At 41.1% G+C, this 27,869-nt stretch overlaps 1 protein-coding gene across 7 annotated transcripts; it reads left to right on the top strand.

The window, feature by feature from the left end:
- Positions 1 to 850: 850 nt before the first annotated feature.
- ppp1r13bb (protein phosphatase 1, regulatory subunit 13Bb) lies at positions 851 to 27,853 on the top strand. Of its 7 annotated transcripts, none has more exons than XM_063494592.1 (19): positions 851 to 1,232; positions 1,472 to 1,643; positions 7,987 to 8,134; positions 9,741 to 9,860; positions 10,837 to 10,907; positions 16,168 to 16,269; positions 18,994 to 19,168; positions 19,543 to 19,742; positions 19,875 to 20,015; positions 20,349 to 20,541; positions 21,402 to 21,530; positions 23,360 to 23,493; positions 23,895 to 24,348; positions 24,670 to 25,454; positions 25,536 to 25,673; positions 25,770 to 25,903; positions 26,000 to 26,166; positions 26,312 to 26,511; positions 26,751 to 27,853. In XM_063494592.1, the coding sequence occupies exons 2-19, from the start codon at positions 1,635 to 1,637 to the stop codon at positions 26,790 to 26,792; spliced, it is 3,342 nt and encodes a 1,113-aa protein (XP_063350662.1). In that variant the 5' UTR covers positions 851 to 1,232; positions 1,472 to 1,634; the 3' UTR covers positions 26,793 to 27,853. The 7 variants fall into 7 exon arrangements, with proteins under 7 accessions (XP_063350662.1, XP_063350661.1, XP_063350663.1 ...); XM_063494591.1 differs by having other exon boundaries at positions 19,875 to 20,039; XM_063494588.1 differs by lacking the exons at positions 851 to 1,232; positions 1,472 to 1,643 and adding an exon at positions 4,171 to 4,447 and having other exon boundaries at positions 19,875 to 20,039; positions 24,670 to 25,116; positions 25,210 to 25,454.
- The last annotated feature ends 16 nt before the right edge of the window (positions 27,854 to 27,869 follow it).

Here is a 27,869-nt window from a genome sequence, read left to right as displayed (position 1 = left end):
TTCATCTGGACATTGCGTTTTCAGTGGAAAAAACATTCTGTCGCTCATCTAAGTGACTTCTTCCGTATTTGTGGGATTTCAGTCATTATGCAAATGTACTGTTTATGAGGTTGGGTAAACCTGCAGTCACCTGAGACTGAAGAAGTCATAAGGCCAGACATTCTCCTTCAGAATTTTCTGCTAGAGAGCACAATTCATGGTTCCATCAATTACGACAAGTTGTCCAGATCCTGAAGCAGCAAAAACCTTCACACTACCACCACCACATTTGTCTTTTGGTATGATGTTCTTTTTATGCTTTCAATCTGGTTCCCAAACATGTATAAATTGTTTTGTACCCAGACCCAGGCTGATGATGTCAATAACTTCGATTTTCATTATTTATTTTCTTTAGATTGTGGCATGATGTGTTTTTGTGTTTTTGATCTTTTAGCCTACTTCACTTTGTCAGGTTCACTTAAACATGTTTAGTTATTTGGCGGTAATTGGGTTAGTGAAACTGAACTCTGTGTTCCAGAGCAAGTGGTTAATCACAGTTAATTCCACAGTTAATTTAACAAGAGGGAACTACTTTTTCACATAGAGCCATATAAGTTTAGATAGATTCTTTTCCCTTAATAAATGAAATCATCATTTAAAAACTCAATTTTGTATTTACTCGGGTTATGTTTGTCTAATTTAAATTAAAAAAAACATATGTAATGATCTGAAACACAAAGTAAGAATTCGGAAAGGACGCAAATACTTTTTCATAGCACTGTATGCTTGCAGTTGACATGGCTGGTGGTGACGTCAGATTCCTGACTTTCTACGTTGCCGTGACACTCTCGCCGCTGCCATGTAGCCCCGCCCCTCCTACCGTCAACAACTGGATTCCAGCTATGTGTATTTTCGTGAACTAGCACTGCTAACCTGCTTGTGATGATTCGCTGCCTTCGTAGAAAAAAACTAACTAAACCTTTATTTTCGTTCCTTTGAAAAAAAACCCACCCTCTCTGTCGACAGCTCGTGCCGATGTTCGGCCACTGCAAGCTAAAGGGCCGACGAGAGCGGAGACATCGACGTGCATACCGTCCTCTAGCCATCTCTGATTCCAGCTAACACAGCTACCACCTTACCGGGGGAGATAACGCTAGCTGGCTGGCTGACAGCTGGTTGGGTTAGCTGCGTGCCTTTCACTGTAGCAGAGCTGAGATTTTTTTCGCTGAAACAATGACTCGTCTCTGACATTGGTGAGTATATCTGCAGACACTGCGTAGTAATATCATGTAATTGCCTTGTCGTTTGCCTCGGCGTTGCTTTGCGAGCTAGCTTGTTTGTAGCAGCAGCCGCTGCACAGAGCCACGCCTGGGCAATTTAAGTTGATGCCTGCGGCTGGTGACATTACATATTATTTTTGTAGTATGAGTCAGATGTCTTAAAGTGTTTGGCTTTGTAGTACTTCAAGTAATTCGCTGTTTTTGGTCTACAGCGAGGACTGAGGCCCATTTGGTTGTAACATTGGAGTTAATCGGAGCCCATAACTAGCAAGGTGGATCTTTGCTGACTCTCCGTTGGTGCCATAGAAGATAAGCGAGGAAGTCAAAAGTCAGCTTGCCGATGCCCGCTGATTGTGATCCCGCAGAGTTGCCAATATGATGCCGGTAAGTGCACATGTAGCGTATCATTTAGCATTTAGGGGACTTCATAAACATGTAAGAGTGGGGCTTTTCCTAAATATGTTATTATAAAAACAGAAATATGGTTCACTAACCGCCCATGCACACACAAGTTTCAAGTTCTAACTGACTGATATGAGTTTGTTTGCTTTTCCCACTGCTGCTTAGATAATCTCAAGGCAGATCAGCTCCTAGTCATAAAAGTCTTTTCTTTTTTTAAATGATCTACTATGGCTTTTATGATTTCACAGCAGTTTTTTCGTTAGAATAAAAGAGTGACGCAAACCTTATAAAGGATCCTAAATTATAAACACAATGTGATCAGTTTTTGAATTCTATCAGAATGTGACCTATCTTATCAAGTGTTAGCAGGTAGATTTATAACGCTGTGTGTCTCAATAGGGCAGGTTAGATTAGTATGATTGACTATCTCTGTGATAATCATACTGTAATTCATTCGTGTTACAAAAAATGCTCTTACACAATGGATGATGTATTTAAAGCTGTGGGTATAGTAGGTGTGCTAAGCCAAGAAATATTTTCATTCTATTGTTTTGTGTGTGTGTGTGTTTGTTTTTGTTTTTTACCTTGGTGTTATTGTTCAAGAAGCTCTGTGTTGCAAGGAAAAGAATACCTGACTGGCAACCCTATTGGAGTAGCGCATTGTTGGGACCTCTTTTGTTGTCTTTAGTGCTGAGAAGGCAGCGACTGTGGGAATCGGGAGCGGAACATGAACTCATGCAAGGGATAAATTTACAGTCAGTTCAGTGAGATCTTGTCATTTAAAAAAAAAGGGGGGGAGGTGATTCACTCTTGGTATTATGTCTTTCCAAAAGACTATTGGTTTGAAGTTGGCTGTAAATTTGTATAGTTCTTGATCACCATTCCAGAGACGCTCGTACATTTCCAGAAGTACCAAGTATCACAGAAGCAAGTCCATATTTGCGGCAGTTCTCAGGTTCAGTTACTACCATTGCCTCGGTGGACAGCTGTACCCTGTGGCACCAACAGGCTATCAGAGTCAGAGAGCCAGTCGAGCAGAGAGGCAGCGAGCCGCTTGGTTCTCGCGTGAATCCAGCAGCCAATGAGACGTTGGCAGATCTAGGTCTGTGTGGCTGCGTCGACTAATGCTCTGTTGTTAAGGGGAACTTTTGAGCCGAGTAGATTGTCAAGTGGCATTAATCTCAGGCGGTGGAACCAGGCAGAGCCTGACTTACAGGGAAAAGTAAACAATGCATATTATTGCTGCATTCACATTTTTGTAGATATACTTGTTTGAAATAATAAAACAATTATCATTAAAAAGTAAAAATATCAAGTTTAATTGGGTATGACTTTATCAAAATTGATTTATTTAACAAGTTCCCTCCGTTTGGGACTGATAGATCTATTTTATTCATTTAAAAAAATACACTTTAAAAACGACTCTAAGTAAAAGGAAAAATTTAACAGTGAAGGTGTTTGCACTTCGTAAGTATTAGACATGTAAGAGCCATCTACATAAGTCTGTAAAAGCAAAGCCAGATAAAATTTGTTAAACCAACATGAAACATTGGGTGAGTGCTGAAGTCCGACTAAAGGAACGCTTTAAAAATATATATATCTTGATAATTTTGTAGTTTGCAGGAATCACGGTTACTCAGATGTTTCAGTTTGTTTCACATCATTTGTCTCGTCTTTCCTCCATACGGTTGACGAGTGGTTTTTGGCAAGTTTGGGCAGCATGAGATGGACTATTAGTCCAGAATGTCAGAGACAACTTTGACAGCCTCCTTGTGTTTAGCTGTGATTAAGCTGTGTGTTTGTGTCTGACCAGATTACCATACAGACTCATGACCAATACTTATCATAGTGTGTTGTTTACCACACATTTGGGCTTCTGCTGGGTTACAGTTACTTGTGTTTTCGGTTACAGCTGGAGTATGTAAGTAGTATTGTATTCCAGTGTCTTACATTTATGACATTTAAGGATGGTTTGAATGGTTCAAGTTTATAGACAAAAAACAGTAATGTGCTTAAACATTTTTCCCTCCACTCAGGGCCCATCTTTAAGAATAAGTAAGTAACTGGATTTATGTGAGGAAATGTTTGATGTGTGCTGGAGGTCAGGGCACTAAATGATGCCTTTTCCCTCTCAGAAGTTAAATGATCTCCAGATGGTGTCCACTGTAGTATAATGCATTGACTCCTTTGAGTCATGCACAGCCCAGTATAAGCATAATCTCTTTCTTGGCTCTGTATGATGGTGTTGACCTGCCTGCCAGTCACAGCTGTGGCCAAACTATTCTCATTAGCAGGGAGTTGTTGGTGCTGCAGCCACAGGCACATCCCAGGGACACTTTTCCAGTAAAATTACTTCCCATCACCCTCCTCCATCCATACCCACCACCCTGTGACACTCTCTTGTTCCCTTGCTCTCTCCTTCTTTCGCTGGCTGTTTGTTTCACACTAGCTCTCTCTCTCTTCCCCCCTCCCTGCTCGAACTGCACATGCAGCTTGTGTTTTTTTCCTCTCAAGTCTCCTCTGCAGCACTTTTCTAATGCACGCATCACTGTCGGGTTTAGAGGTCTGCTCAGGATGGCATAACATCTAAGTCTCGTGCCCGCAAAAGCGGCAGTGCCACGATGAAGAGATTTGTGACTATAGTGTTACGTGGCCTCGTTAGCCTTTCCAAGGAGAACCCCATCTGGGCAAAGGAACATCACCGGCCACCAAAGAGGGAGATCAAGAGGAAACGGAGGGCGGCCAAGAGAGCCAAGAGTATGGGCAGACGCAACTTAGTGAGGGTGGTTCGTATCCCCAGTGATCACTCAGCTGGATCACAGTTTCTGTTTTGTTTTGGATATATCTAGTAGTTTCTAGATTTCTGTGTAGTTTAGTCTGCAGGTGCTGTGATTAGTTTAAATTTTCACCTCATCTTGTCTGATTGATTAATTATGTGTTTTTAATCATTAAAGGCTTGTTTTGGTATGCTGCCAAGGATATTCAGAATGCAGGCCTGTGGTGTTGTCATTTTTTTTAAAAAAAGAAGAAAAACTGCAGATTTTGATGGATTTTATAGTATTTTTCTCCTTTTAGTTTAATCTATAAGGGATATTAGAAGCTGTTGTATAACAAATACAAATAAGAATGCCTTAGTCTTCTTTATATTCAAGCTGTTGTTCTCTCTAGCAGCCTAGTAGCCTCAATATTTTTGTTTTTGTTTTTACTGTATTGTGGTGTATGTCATTATGCAGCTTGTAGCAACCCCTGCCACACTTTTAGAAAAGATTTTCTTTCTTTCTGCCATCCATCCATCTTAACCACTTACCCATTTGAGGTTTCATTCAGATCTTTCAGATTTAATTTCTTTCCCCCAGTAACGCTGTTGCATATGCAGTCCCAAAAAGGTAATCCATTAGCTCATATTAACACTGTAAGAAACAGCGCAGAGCCACAAAGGGATTTCCTGGTGTCTCAGCATTAGTTCTATGTTTTTACCATCCTTGTCTGAAAATGCAGGTTGTTGATTCTCATAGTCACTGAGTGGATCTCTGGGACAAGAGATCATATCGTTTAATTTTGGCTGCTGCAGAAAATGTCAATGAATCATGCAGTTGCATCATTACAAAGGATGAGTCACTTTGTCCTGGAGAAACTCCTGGAGTAATTATCTGTAGGTAGGTTCGGTGACTAAAGCTAGATTATATATGACAATAGTGCTTGCTGGCAATTATTGTGGCACTGAAAATGCACCCTGAAGCCATGTGTACGCAAAGTATGTACATGGAACATTTCATCTTATACATTATTTGTATTTCAGCAAAGTCAAAGCCAGTCAGCAAAATCAGTGTTGAAAAATTTGTGATCTCTTCACTTTTCCAGTGATGTATTAGTTGTTTCACTTTAGATTTTTCTTTTCTTTCTCTACCTCTTTTTGACACTGGGGGCTTTAAATTGGCATTTTGAACCATATTGCATGTAAATGAAAAGGCTTTTTGTCTAGAAGTCAGCCAGAGGATAACAGCGTTTATATAACGTCAGTCATAGCATAAATACTGAGCATGTTAGATGGCCCCAAAACTGACAAGAAGAGATGGCTGCAGAATAAGGATGGAAATGTAAAAGCTTAACTTGCAGGGGCGAAATAAAAGACAGAGCGAGTGTCAAAAAATGTGTCGGAAATGAAAGAGAGGCGAATAGAGGTCCTCAGTGCATTATGGGAGGTCCCCCGTCAGCCTAGACCTCTAGCAATATAATTAAAATGTGGTTTAGTGCAACCTGAGCCAACCCCAGCCGTAATCCTTTTAGTTTTTTTAAAATCAAGAATGAAAGATTAAAAAGGTCTGTTAAAAAAAGAAATAAAGTGGGAGGTGGTTCCACAGTAGATGAATCTGATAACTGAAGACTCTGCCTCCCATTGTACTCTTGGAAACTCTAGGAGTTACAACTAAGCCATAGTGTAGGGTTTTTCCTTTTTTTTTTTTCTTTCTTTTTTTTTCTTTATCACACTTCAAAAGTTTCTAGGCTTAGGCTGTCCCTGTTTTGGTGTTTTTTAAAGCAGTGAAACATGTATAAAAATTGCCGAAGTGGGACGGCTTGGAAGCAAACGCTTTTCTTCTTTGTTTACTGAGAAAGAGCTGAAATTGAGTCTAGCATGCACCAAGTGATCCTTTCAAACACGTTTACGTCATTTTGAGCATCCCTGCAAAACATTCTTTGTTACAGAAGTTTTTCTTTGGGCTGTTTTTGTTCGCTAAACTCCTCTCAGTGCCGCTTTTCTGTTACATGCCACAGAAGGCGAGGGGCGAGTGAGGCCTGTCACATGAAACAGGAAGGCACTCCTCAACACTCGAGAGTGCTTTGTCCCACAGGAAACAATGGAAATCTGCCTGACGCTTCAGGAGGGGAAAAAAACCCATATTGTGGTGATGTGCAGTAGCGATGAATATAGAGGAGGTTGCCATAATCAGTGCAGACATGTGTCACCTCCCACAGGGCAAAAAAAGTCTGTTGGTTTAAACAAGGTATATAAATGTTTTTGTCAAGTAAAATATTCAAACCTATTGCGCCTCTTATCCTACTGTTAGTTTTATTCTACATAGATATTGAATAATCTTATTATAAGATCCAAAACCTGCTTGCCTAGAAACATTTTGTCAATTTATGGAAGAAAAAAAATGTTGCCCGTAGTTAGCAACCTAAATTCATAGATTAACATGCCCTACAAATGTATTTAACCCGGTGATTCAGTACTTTGCAGTGACCGAATCGTCTTAGAAATGATTTAACATCTTAGACGATCTGGATTTTGGGATTTATTTATTTATTTATTTATGCATTGGCTGCTTTCCATGCCCTTATCCTTGAGTGGTAGCACTGAGTGTTTGTGTGACTGTGACCATGGCTTTTTTTTTCTGAATAAATGGATTGTCTGTTGATTTGCACGAGGGGAAAAATAACAAAATCTTAACTACAAGAAAGTCCAAAGGGGGTGATCATATACCTGTGAATGGGTTAGGATTTAGGTAGACTGTGTGAAGCCAGATCAGATAAAAAAAACATCACTGCCCAAGATATATTTTCTTATTATTTTCATGTTTTCATGTAGTAATAAAACGAAAAGTAATATGACATGTCTTTTTTTTTTTTTTTTAAACAAGCAACAACAACATATTCAGTTTACTGTGTAAGTGTGAAACTTAAATGACTAGTTGAATACTCAACTGCTGAGCTACTCAGTTTCATTCTTAATAGCTTAGTCAAAAGGTGACATGCACATTGCAGACATTGTGATGTCTGATTAATGCAGGAGAACTTGAAGCAGCTTGAAGTTTACTCATAGCTCATTATAAAGTGTAAAGATGATAAATCGCCTATGTTTTGTTTCTCATTCAGTCTTATCAGATTTAGAGTTTTTTTTTAACCAGTCCTTAAGAGTTAAGAGTTTGGGCTATCATTTAGATCATACACCCGTCAAGTCGATGTGATTTAACTGCTGGTTGTTCAAAAACTGGTGGAAGTTGAGAGCCGACACAGGCATGTGAAGGCATGTATTGATATGTTTTACCTTTCAGCTCATACTTTGTGTTCAGTGCTATGTCAGACACTAATCATAGTAAACAGAAATTTGGCAGGCACAGACACGAGTCCAATGCTAGCTCGAACTCACAGTCTGGGCTGGTCAACAGGGAAATGTAGTGTCAGCAGAGCAGGTTTTGTAGCAATAGAGAGGGTAAACATTCATCCTTAAACACTCCATTGTTTTTATTGTAATCTGTGTCATTCATATTCCACTGTTGAGCACCTGTATTCAGTTTTCCCCTCACTGTCTTCCTTCTCCTTTCAGATGATATTGACAGTGTACCTCAGCGACGGGGAGCAGGCCGTGACTGAGGTGCCCATCACCCCTGAAACAACGTGCCGCGATGTCGTCGAGTTCTGTAAAGAGCCCGGCGAGAGCGGCTGCCATCTGGCCGAGGTGTGGAGAGGCAACGGTAAGACCCGTTTGAAGCTTTCTCACGGACCTGCTGAAGTGTTTAATATTCAGAACAGGGAGCGCTGCCTTTCTTATAGGAAGCAGCATCCAGTTCGCTGCCACGTTAAAGAGAAAGAACAGCGGTTGTCTCTTGTAAATGCCTGAAGGTGAAGTAATCTGAAACCCCATTATTGCTGAGCCAGACACTTCATTTGCATGCACAAGAATTTCATTTTCTCAAACAGTAGCCTTTAGCTTTCTTTATTAATGTAAAAACAAGCCCTTTAAAAAAAAATGAGTTGAGGTGCTGAATGGGGCCGTACATGCTTACCTGAATGGAATAAAATTGTTCACATAGCAAATTTTAATATGAGAAAAGGGTTATGTGCCAGTGTACTTCACGCCCCTGTCACAACAGATTCCACTCAGTCCCATCACCATCGCTGTGCTGACACACCCAGTGTTATCAGCGGTTTTTAAAGGCCTACTGCTCAGTTGAAAACAGCATTCCAGTAAAACGCTTTATTGACCTCACGTTATGCAGTCATGTGAGGCCTGACAATGCAACTGGCTGCCCCAAAACCCTCCTAAAACCTCTCAGTCTCTGTCTCTACCTACTGTCTCGGTCTCAATGTTTTTCAGTTCTGCATACACATTGTGCTGTAAATATTCATCTCTATCAGTGGACTCTTCCTCGGGGTATCATCATTTTAATTCTGAGATTGTCTGTATGGCTACGATGTAAACAGAATTAGCATAAAGTGAATTATTCACACACATAATCCCTGCAAATGTATGGCAGGTGGCATCACACTCAGAGACAAGCAGTTTGATGCCTTGCGTGTTTAAGAAGCCCAACTAAAAATGAGGAGTCTGGGAGAAAGAAAATCTTTGAAGTAGGAGAGACTAGAAAGGTGTTTTTTTTTTTTTTTTTAAATTGCTGTAGTGATATTTTTTTTTTAACTTTGTGCTTCAAGAAATAATTTCACAACTTGGAAAAAATGCTTTTTTTCCCCCCTGAATTTAAAAGTGTGTTAATGTGTAAAGTAATACACAGTATTGGGAAAGTGGGAAACAGCATACATATCCAAGACATTATTTACCACATACCCTGCAAGTAAAATATCCAGTGAGCAGCAGTTGTCTGGATGAAAGTGCCTTGTTGATGCCAAAGGTCAAAGCAGAATGGCCAGACTGCTTTGAGCTGATAGGAAGGCAACAATAACACAAGTAAACACTTGTTATAAACAAGATCTCAATGTTAATCCAATAGAGCCCCATTGGGCTGGGCTTGAATGGGAGATTTATATGATGGACACGCAGCCGACAAATCTGCAGGAACTGTGTGATGCAGTCATATCAATATGGAGCAAAAACTGTGAGGCATGTTTCCTGCACCTTGTTGAATCTGAGCCTTGAACATTTAAGGCAGCTCTGAAGACAAAAGAGGGTCCAACCCAGTACTAGCAGAGTGTAACTAATGAAGTGCCGACTGACTGTATAACAAGTTAATCACTGAGCTTTAGAGTTAAGTGTTTTTTGTTCATTTAAGTACCAGGCTAGCTGAAAATCAGTGTACCTATTGTAAATGACTGAACCTGGTCGACCTTTCCTTAACTTTTCAGAGCGAGCAATCCCCTTTGAGCACATGATGTATGAACACATGCAGAAATGGGGACCTCGGAAACAAGAAGTCAAATTCTTCCTCCGGCACGAAGATTCACCAACTGAGAGCAGCGATCAAGGTGTGTGCTGTCTGCTGCTTTCTCTGCTCTGTGTGCTTGTTTTTTCACACAGAAGGCTGAACAGTAGAGGGTGGAGTCGATAGCTGTCGGGAAATTCTTGGCATCTGTTCTGCCTTCCTTGTAATGAAGACTGGTGTCACTTGGTGTTTTTTCTTTCTGTTTTCTTCTGCCACGTCTAGTCTAGCCAAGCCGTTTGCAGACTTTACACATCAAAAAAGCCCAGATTTCTCTCTGTTTTTGTTTTCTCCTTTTTTGGAGCTTTGTAAATATTAGTTTAGCCTTTCTTAAAATAGGTTAAGTGTCGTTATGTTCTTAAAAGCTTTGTAGAATTAAAAAAGCAAAGGTTGTTCAGAGGGGAATATTGATGGAATAACTGGTTTGCCAGCTATCCCACGCACATTAATTACATTAATGTCTTTTTGCAAATCTGTCTGGATAGAGCAGAGCCACATAAACAGCTATGTGTAACATCCACTCTTAAGTATTATCAGCCTGAGTCTATAATGTTTTAAATACAAGTTACCCGGTGGTCTTCCTGATCATGTTTACATTGGCTATAAAATACCAAATAAAAGCTGAGGTCATTCTTTCTTGTTTTTTTTGTTTTTGTTTTTTTTATTACAGAAAAGAGGGCAGTTTTCTGTCCTCTGCTGTGAATTTTTATACACTTATTAAAAGTATGAGGTAGGTGGCTTTAGTTAGCAGTGCTTGTCCCAGTTCTTAAAGCCCCCTGTCATGTGCAATCATACCAGTGAACTTTAAGACGATTTCAGACAATGGTGGTTGTCTCTGAATCTTGACTTGCGTGCGGTACGTTCATCTTTGCACTCCTGCACTCTTGAGTGTCGCACTAGTACACTACATGTCTATATTGGGTTTTTTGGGTTTTATTTATTTATTTATTTATTTATTTATTTATGGTGACTGCTTCTCTCTCTCTCCCCCCCCCCCCCTTTTTTTTTTTTTTTTTTTGCAGGGAGTCAGCAATCTCAGGAGCAAATGAGTCGCAGAAGTGGAAATACTGGAGACAAGCACAATGAGAATGGGGTGAGAATTAATGGTGAAATATCTATCTCTGTGTAGTATTCTTTAACATTTGACCTATAGTTCACATTACAAGATAGAAGTATAAAAGACACTAGAAATGAAACGGGAGTATACCTGTCTTTGTTTTGGAGGTTTTGGTCATGCTTCACCATAATAGTAAAAAGTTTAACTCCAAAATCAGAGGATTGTCTCTGCTCTGGTGTATTTTCCACACACTGTTGGCATTTTCCTGTCAGGTGTACCCATTGATGTACTCTTTGGCTTAAGGATGTGTGTACTAAGAGATGTGAATGACTCCGATAAGAGCAGCCTCTGGGAACAGCTTTCTCTGTCTGACCATCTGTCCCAGATTTCTCAACAAGAAAGTGTTGCGGTCAAGAAATTGTAACTAATTCAACCTTCAGGGTTGAAGGAAGAATCTAGCACAGCAGGAGATGAAGGGAGTGTGTTTTTTTTGTTTTGTTTTGTTTTCAAGAGCATAAAAGCACCCAGAAGCTATCTGTATATTCTCCTAGAAAATCTGCAACTTTTAACTTTGTTTTTGTTGAGAAGATCTGAACAGTTTTGTCATCCATAGACTACATGTACATAGCCCATTGTACTTAAAAATAAATTCTACAGTGAAATATCATTTTTAAGATTTAATTTGAGGTTTTTTGTCAGTATTAAAAGAACCGTGTGAGGTATAGTCCTTTTTACAGAACCAGTATTCAAGTATTTAAAAGTAACTGGACACTGGGTGACTAAATGTTTCCTGCATGTTGTTTTATGCACAAAAGGCCTGCTTTTTTTTTTTTTTCTTAGATGTGTTTCCAGTTAGACCTAGATGGGTTTGAATGGATGTCAGTATGTGTAAAGAAGCAGATAAATCAAAGTGATTTGATTAGCCAGAATTAATGGTGAATTAATTACAGTCAAGAATGCACCAAGATGGAGTAATATCATGACCAGAAGCTGAGAGGATTCGTCTTAAGATAGAAACCCTGGGTGAGCCTTAAATAATAGTAAGGCGGGTACAGTTTCCAAAAAAGCATTAAAAAAAGCTTCTTTGAAAATGATGGATAGAAGAAAGGAACAACTCGAGCTCTGAAGCATCACCTCATCTGTCAAACATGGCGGTTTTGCTTCTGTTGTGATGAGGCTGCTAATGAAAGTAGCATGGTGGCGTTTATTGATGATTTCCCTACTGATAGAGGGAACAGGGCGAACGCAGATGTGTACCGAAGCTTTCAGATTATCTTTTTGAACAAAATGTAAATATTCAGCAGGTAAATTAAAATCTTAAAACAGCCCAAACATCTGAGTAATGAAGGACCTTTCATGGTCACGAGGTGAAGGGGGTGTTTGTGGATGGTTGCAGATATTACTTTTAAAACTTTGAGCGCTCTGTGTTTAAAAGGCGTGTATTTCCTCCACAGCTCCTTGTACAACAAATATACCTAAACTTGGCGCTTTAATCTACTGTGCTTTATTTTATTTCACGAGTAATGTGCTTAAGGAGAGAGCCTCAGAAATGAACAGTGTAATACTTTAGAGTGTAGATATAGAAATTGGCTATTGATCGGCACCAAATGACACACTCTGTATCATTAGTGTCACTTCTGACCGAAAGAGACACTGAATGGCTCCTCCCATTCGAAGTACTGAGACTAACTTGTGTCCAAGTTTCTTCTTAATATCTGATTTAGAGGATTATATTAGTCGGCCCGCTGGATGATATAATGGTTGCTAAGAGGATCAGTGCTTTAGCTTTTCCACTTGCTGCTGCCCAAACCCCAGAGGCTTTCAGTCAGCCCAGCAGAGCTGATCATCATCATCTTAAAGAACAGCGATCCCTGTAGGGAATACTATGATTACAATTAATTTTTTTTTATATCACCGTTTTAGCGGCCATAAATGATAATGACAGCTCATTGGCACTACCCAAAAATTTAATTGAATTAGTCAAAACTAGTAAAATTACTAATAATTTCAGTGATTTTATTTTTTTCTCCCAGGCAACAATATCAAACTGCCTGTGACGCCAGTTTCTCGGTTGCTGCTTTTCCTTTGAAATCTTTTATAATTAATAGCTTAGGATTTGTAGGTTGTAGCTCAGGAGGCAGAGTGGTTCTGAGAGAGAGAGCCTTATCCCCGGATGGTGTCCCGTTGCTGTTGGCTGTTAAACATATTGTTCTTATTTTATTAACAGACTAGTATTTCTGGGATCGACTAGCAAGGACAGCAATGTTTAAACGTCCAGACAACTAGTCGCACACATCCCCAGGAATTACTCCAGTGTTACCCTGATACGACTTTACATTTGCAAGCAATTACAGTCGTTGTGGGCAAATGTATACAATTTGCAGATGGGTTTATGAAATCCTGCAGAACGGCGTCCCTCATCAGTGTGCACTTGGCTGCTTTCGTCCTCTCTTCCTGCTGTCTGCTCAGTTGGGCGTTTCTCTCTCTTCGCCACACGAGAGAGTCGATTTCTCCCTCAGAGGAACTGTCACTGATGCAGTGTTGCTTGAGTGCATTTGAGCAGGGCCGTGTTCATGTGCCAGTGGCTTCCCCCACTCTGCCCATCTCTATCTCGATTGAGTCATCATGCTGCCCTTCCTGCCTTTATGAGGCTTTCTAGACATCCTTATAACTAAAAGTCTTAACAAATGCCAAGGAGTAAAAGATTGTCTATGTGGGTGCACTACTGTTGCATTCTTTGAATAAAGTAAAAGTTGAAATTACTCCCAGCAAGACGCATGTTTTTTTTTTTTCAGGTCTCCTCTAACCAAACAGAGCAGTAGTTACAGGTATTGTTGTTGGTATTATTGTCCTCCCCACTACTTTAAATATGTGTTGGATCCAGCATCCATGCACTTGACACACGATATGCCTCTTACTAAGCTCTACTCGAGCCAGTATTCTACATTTTTCAGTCTGTTGTTGAAGGAAAAAAGGCACCATGACATTTCCTGCATCGTCTCCTCCCTCTCAGTGCTCTTTCCAAAGGCAAAGGCTGGGAGCATTTCAATATCGCTTGTAGTTTGGTGGAGCGTGTTCGCTCAGTATTCTGTTTAAAGGTAGTCGTCAGTGTTTTGAATCTAGAAATTCAAAACTCTGTAGGGAAAAGCCAGCCTGCCTTTATTCTGTGAGCTATTGAAGAACACATGGGTGCCAAAATTTCAACTTCATGAAAACTCTTCTTGGAGGTGAAACCTTTTTTTTTTCTTCTTCTTCTTCTCTCATTTAAATTTCTGTTTGGGCTCTCTATAAGTAGTCGACAGTTTGCTGCATGGGTCTGTGTCTTGGGTTTGGCTGCAGTAGCGTTTGGTTGTGCAGGGCTCTCTTTCACTTATCTTTGCAGCTGTAACACTTGGTTGAATAGTGAGCTATGATTTGTTACTTTTATAATAAAAAAAATACTTAACACACCACATTGCTCTTTTACATCTTATGTGAAGGTTGGCGATTATTTGAGAGTGACAAACACTGACAACAGACATGAGCAATAAGAAAGCAACACAAACACACAAGTGAATTGCAGACTTCAGCTCATTCGATTGTGCTATGCATGTAAAATGTAATGGACAGACACACGCTGATCAATCAATAAAAATGATCAATAGTCCCGGCTTGTGTCGCCGCTCATTACAAAGCTCTGGGCTGACAGCTGACTCGAAGTTTCAAGAAGGTTTTCAGCCCTGAGCTTACAGACTTGTGGTAGTAAACAGAAGTCTGAGTTACTAAACAGAGGGCAAAGTTGTATGTATTTATTTATTTGTTAAGGAATTTGATTAATGACTATAGAACACTAATTTAGAGCAGTTTCAAATAATTGATGTTCTTCATTCATATTCATCTTAAATATAAATTTAACATTTCCAAATTTGCCACTGCTAAACTGAACTTGTGCTTTGTGGGAATTAAAATGATAAAATTGTGTTGTGGTGTTGGCATTTGCACCACACACAAGATGGGTAAACATATTGGGAATGCGAGGGGTACGTGAGGCATTGTGGTCTCTAATCTTTTCGGTTTTTTGGCGCATTGTAAGGATCTGCACTGACGCTGATTGGATTTCACTTTTTCCCTTAGAGCTTCAGTTTCGTACACTTCATTTTCTTTTAAACTTTGTAAAGCAATGAAGTAGCAAAGAATGAAGTTGTTTTTTTGTCTGCCAAACAATTCATTGTGCAGTGATGCCACAGTGACGTCAGTTACCGAGCTCTGTTTAACGATGAACATGATCAGTGTATTAATATAACAGCAAAATAAGAGCTTGTGCACATTTACAGTCCACCTAGTCATCAAAGAATAAAGCTCTCCAGTGTTACTGGTCATCAACAACAGGTTATTTTATGCATGGAAACACAGCTTCCTCTAGCTAAAACTCTAGAACTCTATGTTCTGGACAACCAGAGCTAAATGTAATAAACTGATTCATGTTTTTGTTTTGCTGTAACAAAACCAACTTCTGGTAATTTTGTGTGCTTGAATAACGCAGCAGCCTCGTGTCTGGTCACAGCTCCACTCTTATACTTCAGTAATGCCTTCATACGATACGAAGCTTATGCTGTGTGTATGAACACCAAATGACATGTTGCTCCTCAGAGGCTCGGGCCTACTGCCCACTAACTGATTCTCCATCATAATTAAGGTTCCATAATGATGCTGTTTTGGAGAAAGAGTCCCCAGCTCTCAGTACTGTGCAGTCTACTGCAGTTTGAGCCTCTGGCTACTGAATCCAGACATCTTTTAAAATCATCTCTGCAAATGGCTTTTTTTTTTTCTCTTCGTAACCTATTTCTTTGTGCTTTGTTTTCCAGCTTCTTTTTCTTATATAATATTTTTGGCTTATGTAATGTTGCAGGCCCGTATTATTCTGCATTTATTGACTTGACCTTTGTGTTATCATAGCAAAGTGCTATCAAACATTTACCTGAATATTGGTGTAAAAAAGCACAAAGGTATTGCTTATAGATGTTGAACAGCTCTGCTGTTAAATGTTAATGTTTTGGCTGAGAGGCGAGCATAATGAAATGTAATTTTGAGGCTGAATCAGTCACCTTTTGGTACAGGAATTATAAAGCCATAATAAATCATATTTTTTTTTGTCAAATTAGCCTTTTTTTCCTGATTAAAATATTGTCATATGTGAGTTTTTATAAGGAAAAACACCTTCATTAAACTCATTATTAATCATCAGTCTCAGTGGTTCAACATCAAGAGTAGTTGGCAAGATTTCAGTGTATTGACCAGTTCCTGTGTTGGTGTGTAGGTGGGCAGCCAGCGTGTGGAGCTCACGCTGTCGGAGCTGCAGGAGATGGCCACACGGCAGCAGCAGCAAATCGAGGCTCAGCAGCAGATGCTCGTTGCAAAGGTATCAGCAGCTTCATTCTCTTACCACGACTCCTTCCTCCAAATACAGTCATGGTCTTTTATGCAAAGTTTGTTTTATGCTAACAAAATGTGTTCATTGGAAGCACAAGTGTGTCCATATTTCTCGTCTTTTTGCAGTTCATATTATGTGTTTGTTTCTGTAAAACTGTGCTTAAAACAAGTCGGTAAATGTTCTTATGCTGGGATGTGTTACTGAAAAATTGTTGCAGTAACTTAACTGAGTAACATAGCAGACCTGACAAATCATAGCCTTGGCCAGGGTTTGGCCTGATGGTGTGTCATTTAGTCCGATGCCACAGACGCAGCCTGGGCATTAGTTCAATCAAGTTCAGGACACAAAGCAGCCTTGGACCGCTCTGTCGGAGAGAAAGTGGAATGTTGTTGCACTCATCTCATCCAAAGAGTCTGTCGTGACCTGAAATGGGGGCAAACCATTATGTAACGAATGAGATTGGATGCAGTGTGAGTCACTGTGCCAGGATTGTCCAGTCGGTCAGAAATGATACTCAAGTCTTTACAGGAATTAGCGCTATTCTCTAACCAGCTGCAGCTCCACATCATCAGGATTTTATCTGGAGTTGTGAAAAGCATCCTTGTGAATAATTATCAATAAAGACCTGCTTGACTTTCAGACAAGCAGGTCGAGTGCTTAGCTGAAAGTCCGTAGGGTGGAGTCAAGTTATTAGCTAATGCAAGAAAGCTTGGATAGTAAGCTGTAACCATACATTATATGGGTGCATCACACAGAGGCAGCTAGCTAGGCCTGTAATTAACCACAATGCGAGCCATATAATGTTGTGACATTGTCATTAAAAAGATACCAGTATAACAAACACAAGTTAAGAGGCCCAGGTCAGTGACCCGAGGTAACATGCAGCAGACTAGTAAGGACTACAGCTGTTTATGTCGGTACCCGTTTGTGAGGTGTTGGTAATTTTTGGCATTTATTTTATAGTCCAGCTATTTGACAAATTACAGTACTGTGCAAGTCTTGAGTCGCCCATTATTTCTTAATATTTATAATTATAAAGTGGTCTTGCACATTAGTGTTCTAGGCTTTCTGAAGGGCTTTCAGTGTTTTCAGTCCATTCTTGTACCTGACCATTTTCACAATGTTTGTTTTGTTTGAACCACTTAACACCAACTTGTGAATCATTTAAACATAAAAAGCCACCTAATTCAAGGGATGAGCCAGGGCTGTGTCTACACATAACAGACAACTTAGGAAAGAACCAATTTTAAATTGTATCTTTAGGCACTCAGTTACTAACAGCCTACAAAAACAAATTTGCTCCAGTTTCCTTAGGTAAATCCATTTAAAAATGCCAAATATTACACAATTTGACAGTGATAGAAAAGCACTTTTGCACAAACATGATTCCCAAAGAACTATTAGAAGAAAATTTTATATATCCTGTTCAGTGGTCCAGTGTGCTTTCTTTGAAGAAACTGGACAAGTGGAGGACAAAGGAAGTGGCAGGCCTAAAACACGACCTACATGCAGATGAACAGTACTGCATCAAGTCATGCTTGATGAGGAAAAGAATCCAGCAAAGACCTGGCACAAGACCCGAGAAATGCAACTGGATCCTCAGTTTATCCATCACGATTCACTGAAGCCTCATCAGAAATGGTCTTAGTTCACAGTGCTTTCAGTCCATAGTGCTGTGCTTGGTGGCCATCAAGAATCTACTCTTAAGGAAGGAAAAGAGGAATTGCCAAACTACAAAAAAAACCAGGACTGAAAATGAGTGGCAACAGGTCTTATGGAATGATGAATCCAAATTTTAATTTGTCATTATTTCATTTAATTTTCCATGGATTGGTCTCCCAGGACCTCAACATTATTGAAGCAGTGTGGGACAGAACAGAACAAAAGGCAGCCAACATCCAACGAAGAGATTTTAATGTTCTTCAACAAGCCTAGAGAACTGTTTCTAAGGATTATTTAAAAGAAAATTGGCTAATCAATGCCAAGTATCTGCGTCTGTGCATCTATGGATACATCTTGCTAATGAACAAAGCACTATAGAGTCACTTTATACTCCAAAAGCAGTGTGCTTCTAAATATGCTGCTAAAAATCAAGGCTTCAGAAAAGGACCTCACAAACCAATGGGTAAAGATGCAGTGGCTACCCTCCTACTGTCTATTATCAGGATTTCTCCTTCAATAGAGGAGGAGGAGCTGAACGTCGCACAAACAGCCTACCTTGTCACTCTGTGACTTTTCATTGCACTAACTCACTCTGACCACCGTGCTTGTGGTATGCTGATCAGTCATGCAAAATAAAGCCCGCTGTAGACTCACTGATAGAAAGACTATTTATTGCCTTTGTTGTGGTGTCTGAAAAGTAGGCCCACTTGAAGCCCTGCAGTCATTTGGAAACCTGGCCCTGTCATTTCCTATTTTAGGACTTTAACTGGAGCAATTCTCAGTTGGGCGGAGATGAAGTCATCTGACCCTTTCTTCAGCCTTCAGACCGTCTTGACACGGCACAGAAATTCACTTAACGTACTCAGTAGAACGATTTAGCCTAGTTTTAGATTTCCTTTAAGCTTTGGGTGGTGCCCTGCTGATTTTTAGATTCATGTGTTGGGTTTTTATGTTTTAACTTGTAAAGATATACAAATTGTACAGTTTAAAACCACCGTTTTATGAAGGTTTCCCCTGTGAATCAATCACTCTTTGCTTTGCTTTCCAAAGGAGCAACGTCTGCGTTACCTGAAGCAGCAGGAGCGACGTCAGCAGCAAAGCGTTTCAGAGAGCGAGAAGCTGCAGAGGCTGAAGGAACGTGTAGAGAGCCAGGAGGCCAAGCTCAAGAAGATTCGCGCAATGAGAGGCCAGGTGGACTACAGCAAGGTCATCAATGGCAACCTGTGTACGTATACTTAAAATATGTGCATAACTTTACCACCACTCTTTAGAGACGGTTATATTTGAGTATCAGATAGGTAACTATTTCACAGAAAGGTTGACTGCGCTGGGCTCGAGCTATTTCACAGTCTATCAGACACTGAAAGAAGATTTATATCTCATATCAGTGCATACTTTATATTTAGAACTCTTGACTTTGGGTGAATAAGAGTTCTGAAAAATCTTGGTCTTGAGTATCTTTTCGTTTCTTTAATAAAAAATAGCATTTGATTTTTGATGAATGGTTTGGAGTATTTTTCCCCCCAAAACAAAGAAGCTGTCTGTTGGTGCTGATCGAGATCTTTTTCCCTTTTTTTTTTTTTTCCCTCCTAAATGCAGCGGCTGAGATCGAGCAGGTTAGCAGCCTGTTCCAGGAGAAGCAGGCGGAGTTGCAGGCAGCTGTGCTGAGGGTGGAGCAGCTTAGCCTGCAGCTAGAGGACCTGCGGAGAGGAAAGCTGAATGGCATACAGACGTCCCTGGGTGGCCAAGTAACCGGTGCTGCAGCGCTGGAGCTCCGCAAACTGTACCAGGAGCTTCAGGTAATGCAGAGTTGAAATTAGTGCATCATGTCGTGCATACTCTTACAAGTTCCGCTACGTTTACAGTCATAGCAGATTGTCTTGGTCCAGTCTTTCTATGCATTTGTTTATGTCTTCGCTCATCATTATCAGATTCGAAACAAGTTGAATCAGGAGCAAAACAGCAAGCTGCAGCAACAGAAGGAGCTTCTGAACAAGCGCAATATGGAAGTGACGCTTATGGACAAGCGCATCAGTGAGCTGAGGGAGCGTCTCTACAAGAAAAAAGCTGAGGCACGTCAAAAAGAGAACCTTCCTGTAAGACTAGGAGCCCTTAACATCTCCTGTTTACATATTTTTGGGGGCGGGAAATTTCTGAAAGTTTTTTGGGGTTTTTTTCCCCTCTATCTCTGTAAGACATCAGCTTATAGACTGCGGGGTTTTTTATTATTTAAAATAACACATTTAAATGCTGTTTTAAAGTTTTTATAGATACTCAAAGAAAAGTTTTCATTTGTCTTCTTAGAGGAGCTGTAAAACCCTTGGAGTAGTGAAAGTTTTATACAGTTTTCGCTTTTCAACTGTTTTGACATCTCAAACATTTCTCATTCTCTTTTTTTTTTATAGCTGAATAGAGCCAATGGGCCTCCGTCTCCCCAGCCAGCTCCCGGCACTCTGGGTCGTGTTGCTGCTGTCGGGCCATATATCCAGGTTCCAGTACCGGCTCGACAGGAAGGCGGCTACACCATACCACCAGATCCACTGAAGCCTCAGACTCTGGGTGTTAATAACCAAGCCAACCATGGCCGCACTAAATCAGGTTTGTTTAAACCAGAACATTTTACACATGGAGATTTTCTATTTTTTTAATTTTTAATTTTTTTTTTTTTTTTTTACAAAATGCAGAAATGTTTAAAAAACACTGACAAGTTTAGTACATGTAGTCTGAGAGTGCAGGTCCTATAGAACAGCGGTCCCCAACCCCTGGACCGGTCCGTGAGTCGTTTGGTACTGGGCCTTGAGAGTTGAGGCTTGGGTGTGAAATTAATGCTTTTCAGGGTTTTTATTGGTTTTTAGAATTATTTTTTTTAATCGTTTTTATTGTCAACTTGGTTTCCCTGGGTTTTTTCCCCATGTGTTATGAATAAATCTTCTCTTTTGGTACTGGTACTGGTTTTATTTTGTTGTATTTATCCGCGACACCTTAAAGGCCGTTCCATGAAAATATTGTCGGACCGTGGCACAAAAAAGGTTGGGGACCGCTGTTGTAGAGCCAGCTGGTCAACGAAGGCATGAATGTCTGAAAGTGAGATCACTGATTTCAGACTTTGGAGGTTTCTGATACTGTCCTATCATCCAAGGTTCTGTTCAGATGGATCATAAATCCAGCATTTCCAGCTACACATTGAACACTTTCTGCATGCTGCTGAAGTTCCTTCCTCTGCCTGAACTGATTCCTTCCTACCTGACATCTCAGTTGATTCTCCACCTGGGCTTGATTTCTGTGATTGCTTTTCGTTCCTCCCTTCCTCTCTAACCTCACTCTTCTCCTGTGTTGTGTAACCTGTATTTCCCTTCCTTGTCTCTCCGTCTCTCTTTCATGTCTATCCTGTCTTGTCTTTGTGATGTCTGTCTCACTGGGTGTGGGGGTTGGGTGGGGGATGACTCTTCTTGGGGCAGACGGTGTGCGAAAGCCTCCCGGCCCTTGGAAAGTGTCTGATTTAGACATCGTTGTGGACCCGGTTCCCCCGTCCCTTCCAGAATCACACCCGGGCCCTGGAGCCTCCACTGGCTCTGACGGCACGTCCCGTGAGTGCACAGCGCTGCATAAGCAAAAGGATGGCACCTTCAGAACCTTGTCTTGATTGTAGCACAGGATCCACAGCATGCCCCAGATTTCTTTTTTTCTCCCTCCATATTACAGCATTGTAATCCATCATACAATTTTGATTCCATCTAATCGAGTTTCTTATTGCGTGGACTAATTGAGTATTTAAGAACTCTCCCCAGTCACACCATGAGCCACCTACACTCTAATCACTCACTGCTGTGATGGGTAAATTGCTCCAACTGTCTCAGGCTGAATCCATAAATCACTGACTGGTCATTAAGATTCCTCTGTGGATTTGCCAGTGACTTGAAAGTACTGGGGTGCTGTGTAAAAGCATAAGCTGCACGAAGTTGGTGCTGTTGATTGTAGCTGATATCATGCTTCACATGACTGATGGCAAAGCGCTGCTGGTCCTGTGTGTTCTCATACACTTCTGAGAAGGTTCGCTGAGTTGAGTGCCTCGTAAGTTTAACATGTAAAGCAGTCCATAATATCGTGGCTTTGTTCTAACTTCACCTCATTCCCAGGCCTGCAGCCACCTTAACCTTCATGCCAAACTCTCACAACAGCTAAGCTGTGAGAGTCACTTTTAGCTGTCAAACGCTTTACATGCACGAGGAATTTAACCTGTGCATGTTAAAATATCATAGGATTCACTCTTTAAGTGTCACTCCTATTAATCTGTGAGGAACCAGACCCAGATTTTTCCCTTTTAGACTCTGGATAGTGTTGCCTTATTGTTACTGTTTAGACTTTTTTTTCATTGTAAAACATTTTGGTTTGTTATAGCAGGAAAAGCACAGCTGTGATTTATAACATTAAAACTAGTGCATTTGTTTTAGGTGTGCCAGTTCAATGGCTTTATCGTTATGCATGTTTACACACTCTTGTGGATTACAATCACAGCTGATGGAATGATTTTTGACAAAGTTTCTTCTACCTGTTCTTTCCTACTATAACAAGTCAAAATCTCTGGTCTACTAATATATGATAGCACTTATTTACATCTTTAACACATCACTCACCAGCATTATTGCTGTGTGACAGATTGTGACGGTTATTATAATTTCTGTGTGTGCAGCACTTATTTCTGTTGTTTTTTGTCATCTTTTTCTTTCCTTTCACGCTGTCCTTTCTGTTTGAAATTACTATTTTTTATTTATTTATTTTTAATTTTACATATTTTCTTTTTAGTTTCACATTTTCTGCAGTTATTATTCTCTGTTATTAGACAAATCATCTTAACTTTCATTGTAGTTACCAATAATAGTTACTAAGTTAAACACTACGTGACTAAAATCAGCAACATACTAATATGCATAAATTCCTTCCTCTACCTAATGTGAAGGCTCGGGATTTTGATCCTATTGATCAGCGGCGCCTCTTGAAACATTTAATTTGATGCAGTTTGTACTTTTAAAAGAAATAAAGAAAATCTCCCTTCTGATGTGTGAGAGTGGGGGAGCTCATGGGAAAGATCTTCTCCTTGGATCGATGTCTATTTGTTATCAGTGATGGACATAAATGTAACATAAAGCGAGCTCTTGGTTTATTTATTGTGTCTGGTTAATAGGATGGGCATCTAAAAAAAAAATCCTGACCTCTCCAGTTGATACCGGTCAAAACAGTATAGTTGTTTTATGTGTTTCCAACATTATATTTATTAGTGGTCTTGAAATGTCATCACTAATATTCCACACAGTGCACTTAGTCATAAGAAAAAGCTGCCATTTAAGACGGCACAAGTCATTTGTGTGATCTTTTCTTTCTTTTGCTCTCCACTAACTGTGCCCTGTTTATGCCATAGCTAATGAAACTGGTTGGCCTACTCTAGGCAAGCCCAGTGCAACTCTAAAACCTCCTGAGAGAAGAGACTCAGGGACTGATACCCAGGGCAAAAGTGCTCCCTCAGGCTCCCCCGGTGCTCCAAGTGCAGAAAAGGTACGTCCTTCTAAACTCTTTTCATTGAAAGGAAATGGAACCGAAAATGGAGAGCATTTGTCTTTAAAATAAAAAACATTTTTTGAAACATGTTAGCTTCAGTTATAAGGCACAACCTTTACTTTGAAAGCGAATGTTCTCTGCTTTTCATCTGCATTGCACTTTATTGAGTTTCTATACAGCTTGGAGACCAAAATGGCTCATTTTTGAGATGGGTCGGCATGTTTCATGCAAATTATGGGTAACCAAGGCAACCTCCTAGGCCTGTATGATACCAGTTGCACATACGGAAAATTGGCTGCTGAAGATGGATTTTTATTCAGTGGGAAGGAGTGACTCTGTCATTTTTTTCTGCATATAACAGCTGTTTTAATGATAAATGCCTGTATGCTTCTTCACAGGTGCTAGACTCCAAAATGGCTGTGTCCTCCCCAGCCATCAACAAGCCGCAGCCACCACCATACGGATCCCACCTCACCTCCGCAAACTCAGCCAGCTCTTTGGAGCGCCGTAAAGATGCACCTCCCCCACCTCGCCCACTCCCAAACCCACCAGCTCCCGCTTGGCCCCGCGTGCCCCCCGCCACAGGCTCGTCCTCCCAGCAGATCCAGCAGCGTATTTCAGTGCCACCGAGCCCCACCTTCCAGCCTAATGCACCGCTCTTTCCTTCTGGAATGAGTGAACGACTGGATCCTCCGCCAGCTGTGGCAGTGCGTCCCTTCATCCCAGACAGAGGATCACGGCCTCAGTCTCCCCGAAAGGGCCCACCTACCGTGAACTCTAGCTCCATCTATCACATGTACCTCCAGCAGTTGGCGCCAAAGAGCCAGCCACTAAAGCCTGCTATTAAAGCAGGTAAGAACTGAGATTTTGGGACAGTTTTCTATGAATCTTTTGCCCAGAAATTGAGAATATTTAGTTAGTTGCAGTCTGAAATGTGATGATATACTTATATCATATAAATCAAATTCTTTTAAGTTTTCAAGTGTGAAAAAATAAAAGGAATTTTAGGGGCGACGCAAACTCTGAGGATATATGATAGACAATTTTAACTTTGGCATTTCAGACTGCCAACTCTTGTTTATTATAAGCAAAATGAAAAAGTGAATTAATAATGAAAGTAATGATGGCATCAATGCCCTCAACCTTAACTCTACCATGTCTGCTCTCTCTTAGTATACGGGAAGCCTGTTCTCCCCTCCAGCTCGACGCCTCCCTCGCCTCTGCCTTTTGGTCAGTCAGGAGGGGCCTTCCCATTGCTCCAAGGCCAACCCAGTGGTGAGGACACATTAGACGGAGAATATGACGATCATGAGAGCTTCCAGCACCTTGAGCCGTCAGCACCTCCTCCCAGTGTGGAGAACATACCACGGCCACTCAGCCCAACCAAGCTGACGCCAATGGTACATTCCCCGCTGCGCTACCAAAGCGACGCTGACCTCGAAGTGCTCCGTAAAAAGCTGGCCAACGCTCCGAGACCACTGAAGAAGCGCAGCTCCATCACAGAACCAGAGGGTCCCAGCGGACCCAACATCCAGAAACTGCTCTACCAGAGATTTAACACTCTTGCAGGAGGCATAGAGGGAAATGGAGTTGGTGGATCTGGAGGTGGGAGTGGTGCAGGTAATGGAACACCATTTTATCAACCAAGTAATCCTCCTGTATACCTGGGAGGTGACCCTCTGGCTGATACAGACAATGGGAATCTCCTCTCAGAAACTCCGCTAGCGCCAACACCAGGCAAAGAGGAGCCGGGCTCTGACGCTCCCCCTGCCACTACTGATGCTAATGACAACGAGCCGGTGGCCTCACCAAAAGAAGGACACGTGGATCCCGCTGAAGCCGAGGGATCGGAGGACAACAGCAACAACAACGTGGGAGGCTCCGAAGTGGCGCTGCCCAGCCCTGTGCCGGAGGTCACCACTCCAGAAGAGAGTGGCACAGGGGTCTCACAACCACTGGTGAGAGACACACATACACAGACTTTTATTCAAAGAAATAAAAGTGATTCAAAGGCTCATCCCTCCTCTCTATTATCACAGGAGAAGCGAACAAACCTAAAAAAACCAAACTCTGACCGCATTGGTCATGGCTTCAGAGTGAAGTTTAACCCTCTGGCTCTCCTGCTGGACGCCTCGTTGGAGGGAGAATTTGACCTGGTCCAGAGGATCATCTATGAGGTGTGTTCTGATTCTATTTATAGACTTTAATTTGTTTTATATGTGAATGTAGTTTAAGCACTCATCTTTTTTTGTCCCGGTCCTTCCTTTTTCCAGGTGGAGAATCCCAGCACTCCCAACGACGAGGGCATCACACCCCTGCACAACGCAGTGTGCGCGGGACATCACCACATAGTCAAGTTCCTGCTGGATTTTGGAGTGAACGTCAATGCTGCTGACAGTGATGGATGGTGAGTCCTCATAAGGAAAACAGGATGATGACGCAGAATTTGAAGGTTTACGTGACCTGTTGTATCCATATTTCCTGTTTGTGTGCACTTCAACAGGACTCCTCTTCACTGTGCAGCCTCCTGCAACAGTGTTCATCTCTGTAAGTTGTTGGTCGAGTCAGGGGCCGCCATCTTTGCTAGCACCATTAGCGATGTGGAGACTGCTGCGGATAAATGCGAGGAAATGGAAGAGGGCTACCTCCAGTGTTCCCAGTTTCTATATGGTGAGAAACATCACACTCCTTTGAGTTCAATTGCTGAGGCTGTAATAAAAATAATGTAGCAAATGTAAGATTATACTTAAATATCCTGATTGTATCCTGAACTGTAAATTATACTAACTGTTTGTTTGGATTCTCTTACATGCAGGTGTTCAGGAGAAGCTGGGCGTAATGAACAAGGGGACGGTGTACGCTCTGTGGAATTATGAAGCCCAAAATCCGGACGAGCTGTCGTTCAGTGAGGGGGACGCCATCACCACCCTGCAACGACAAGACGACAGCGAAACGGAGTGGTGGTGGGCACGACTCGAGGACAATGAGGGCTATGTTCCCCGCAACCTGCTGGGGGTAAACGTCACTCCTCCCACCCCCCTTTCAATTTTTTTTTCAATCAAATTTCAGCTTTGTTATCCAAATTTAAGTTTGTTTAACTTGGCAAAAATGAAAATTTACCCTCGAGCTGATTGACTCTTTGACTTTTTAGTTAGATGCCACTTACATGTACCATTGCAAAACAAGAATTCATCAAAGATTTCAGTGACTAAATATGTAATAATAAATCATTTCTCCTGTTGTTTTCTTTGTAGCTCTATCCTAGAATCAAACCTCGTCAGCGCTCCCTGGCATAGTGTCTCACTCCACTGACCTGTGGCTAACAGCTGGACTACTGACACGACCAAGAGCAGAGAACAACAAAAGAGCCTGGTGCTCTCTCTTCTCCCTGTGGCCATAACCTCCCCCCCTGAGCCTTGTGCTTCTCACAAAAATCCTTTTTTTTTTTTCTTTCTTTCTTTCCTTCTCTGAAGCAGTGGGCACAGAACTCGTGACACATATGCTTACATCTGCACACACAAACACAATGAAACACAAGCACTCCGATGTTTATTAAATGACTCCATCCCGCCCCCACCCACAGCCCTACCCCACCCCCACCTCTCTTCAGCCTGTCACTCTGATATTGTCCCGACTTGGATTTGATCCCAGTTCAGTGCCAGCTCTGTAACTGACATCAATTTGAAGAATCAAACACTAATCCTTGTCTCAGTATTTCTTGCAGTGTTAACACTTGTTTAGCCAGCTCCCTACTGAGGTCTGTGGTGGCAATGGTTTACACGACACTATATTGATAACTGGAAGTTCATCTTTAAGATTGGGAGAAGTTGCTGATTTTTTTTTTCCATTTTATTTTATTTTATTTGTCAATGTAATGTAATTAGAGTTATTGGACATGAAGTATTTTTTTAAGGCTAATTTGATCCCTATGACTAAAACACTAATGCAGAAAATATGTACTTTAATGAAGGCCTAACCACCAAAGATGAAAATGCAACAACTTTAAATCTATTACTCCCTGTGATCTTGCAGAATTGTTGAGGAGTGAGATAATCAATTGATTTGCTGCTATCAGAAAGGATTATTAGTTCCCAGACGTTGGAGTCCTTCGAGACGATGCTGTAAATCCTGAGTATTTTTGTCAGACAGGCCAGTCAAATTCCAGTGTATTCAAGAAAAGATGAATATAGATTTGACAGTTCGCACATTGCCATGAATTGCATTTCACAAACATCGTTGCAAGATGTGATTTCTTTATTTATTTTTCTTCCGTTAGTGTCATCTGTTCAGAATGTGGATGCAGGATTGTTGCGGATGTGTGGCGAGAACATTAATAAATTATAAGTGAGCCTTTGAACAATAACCCCTGTGAG

The sequence above is a fragment of the Pelmatolapia mariae genome, linkage group LG15 (genome assembly GCF_036321145.2).
Source record: "Pelmatolapia mariae isolate MD_Pm_ZW linkage group LG15, Pm_UMD_F_2, whole genome shotgun sequence".
Taxonomy (NCBI): Eukaryota; Metazoa; Chordata; class Actinopteri; order Cichliformes; family Cichlidae; genus Pelmatolapia; species Pelmatolapia mariae.
This window is presented reverse-complemented; position numbering and strand designations above follow the sequence as displayed.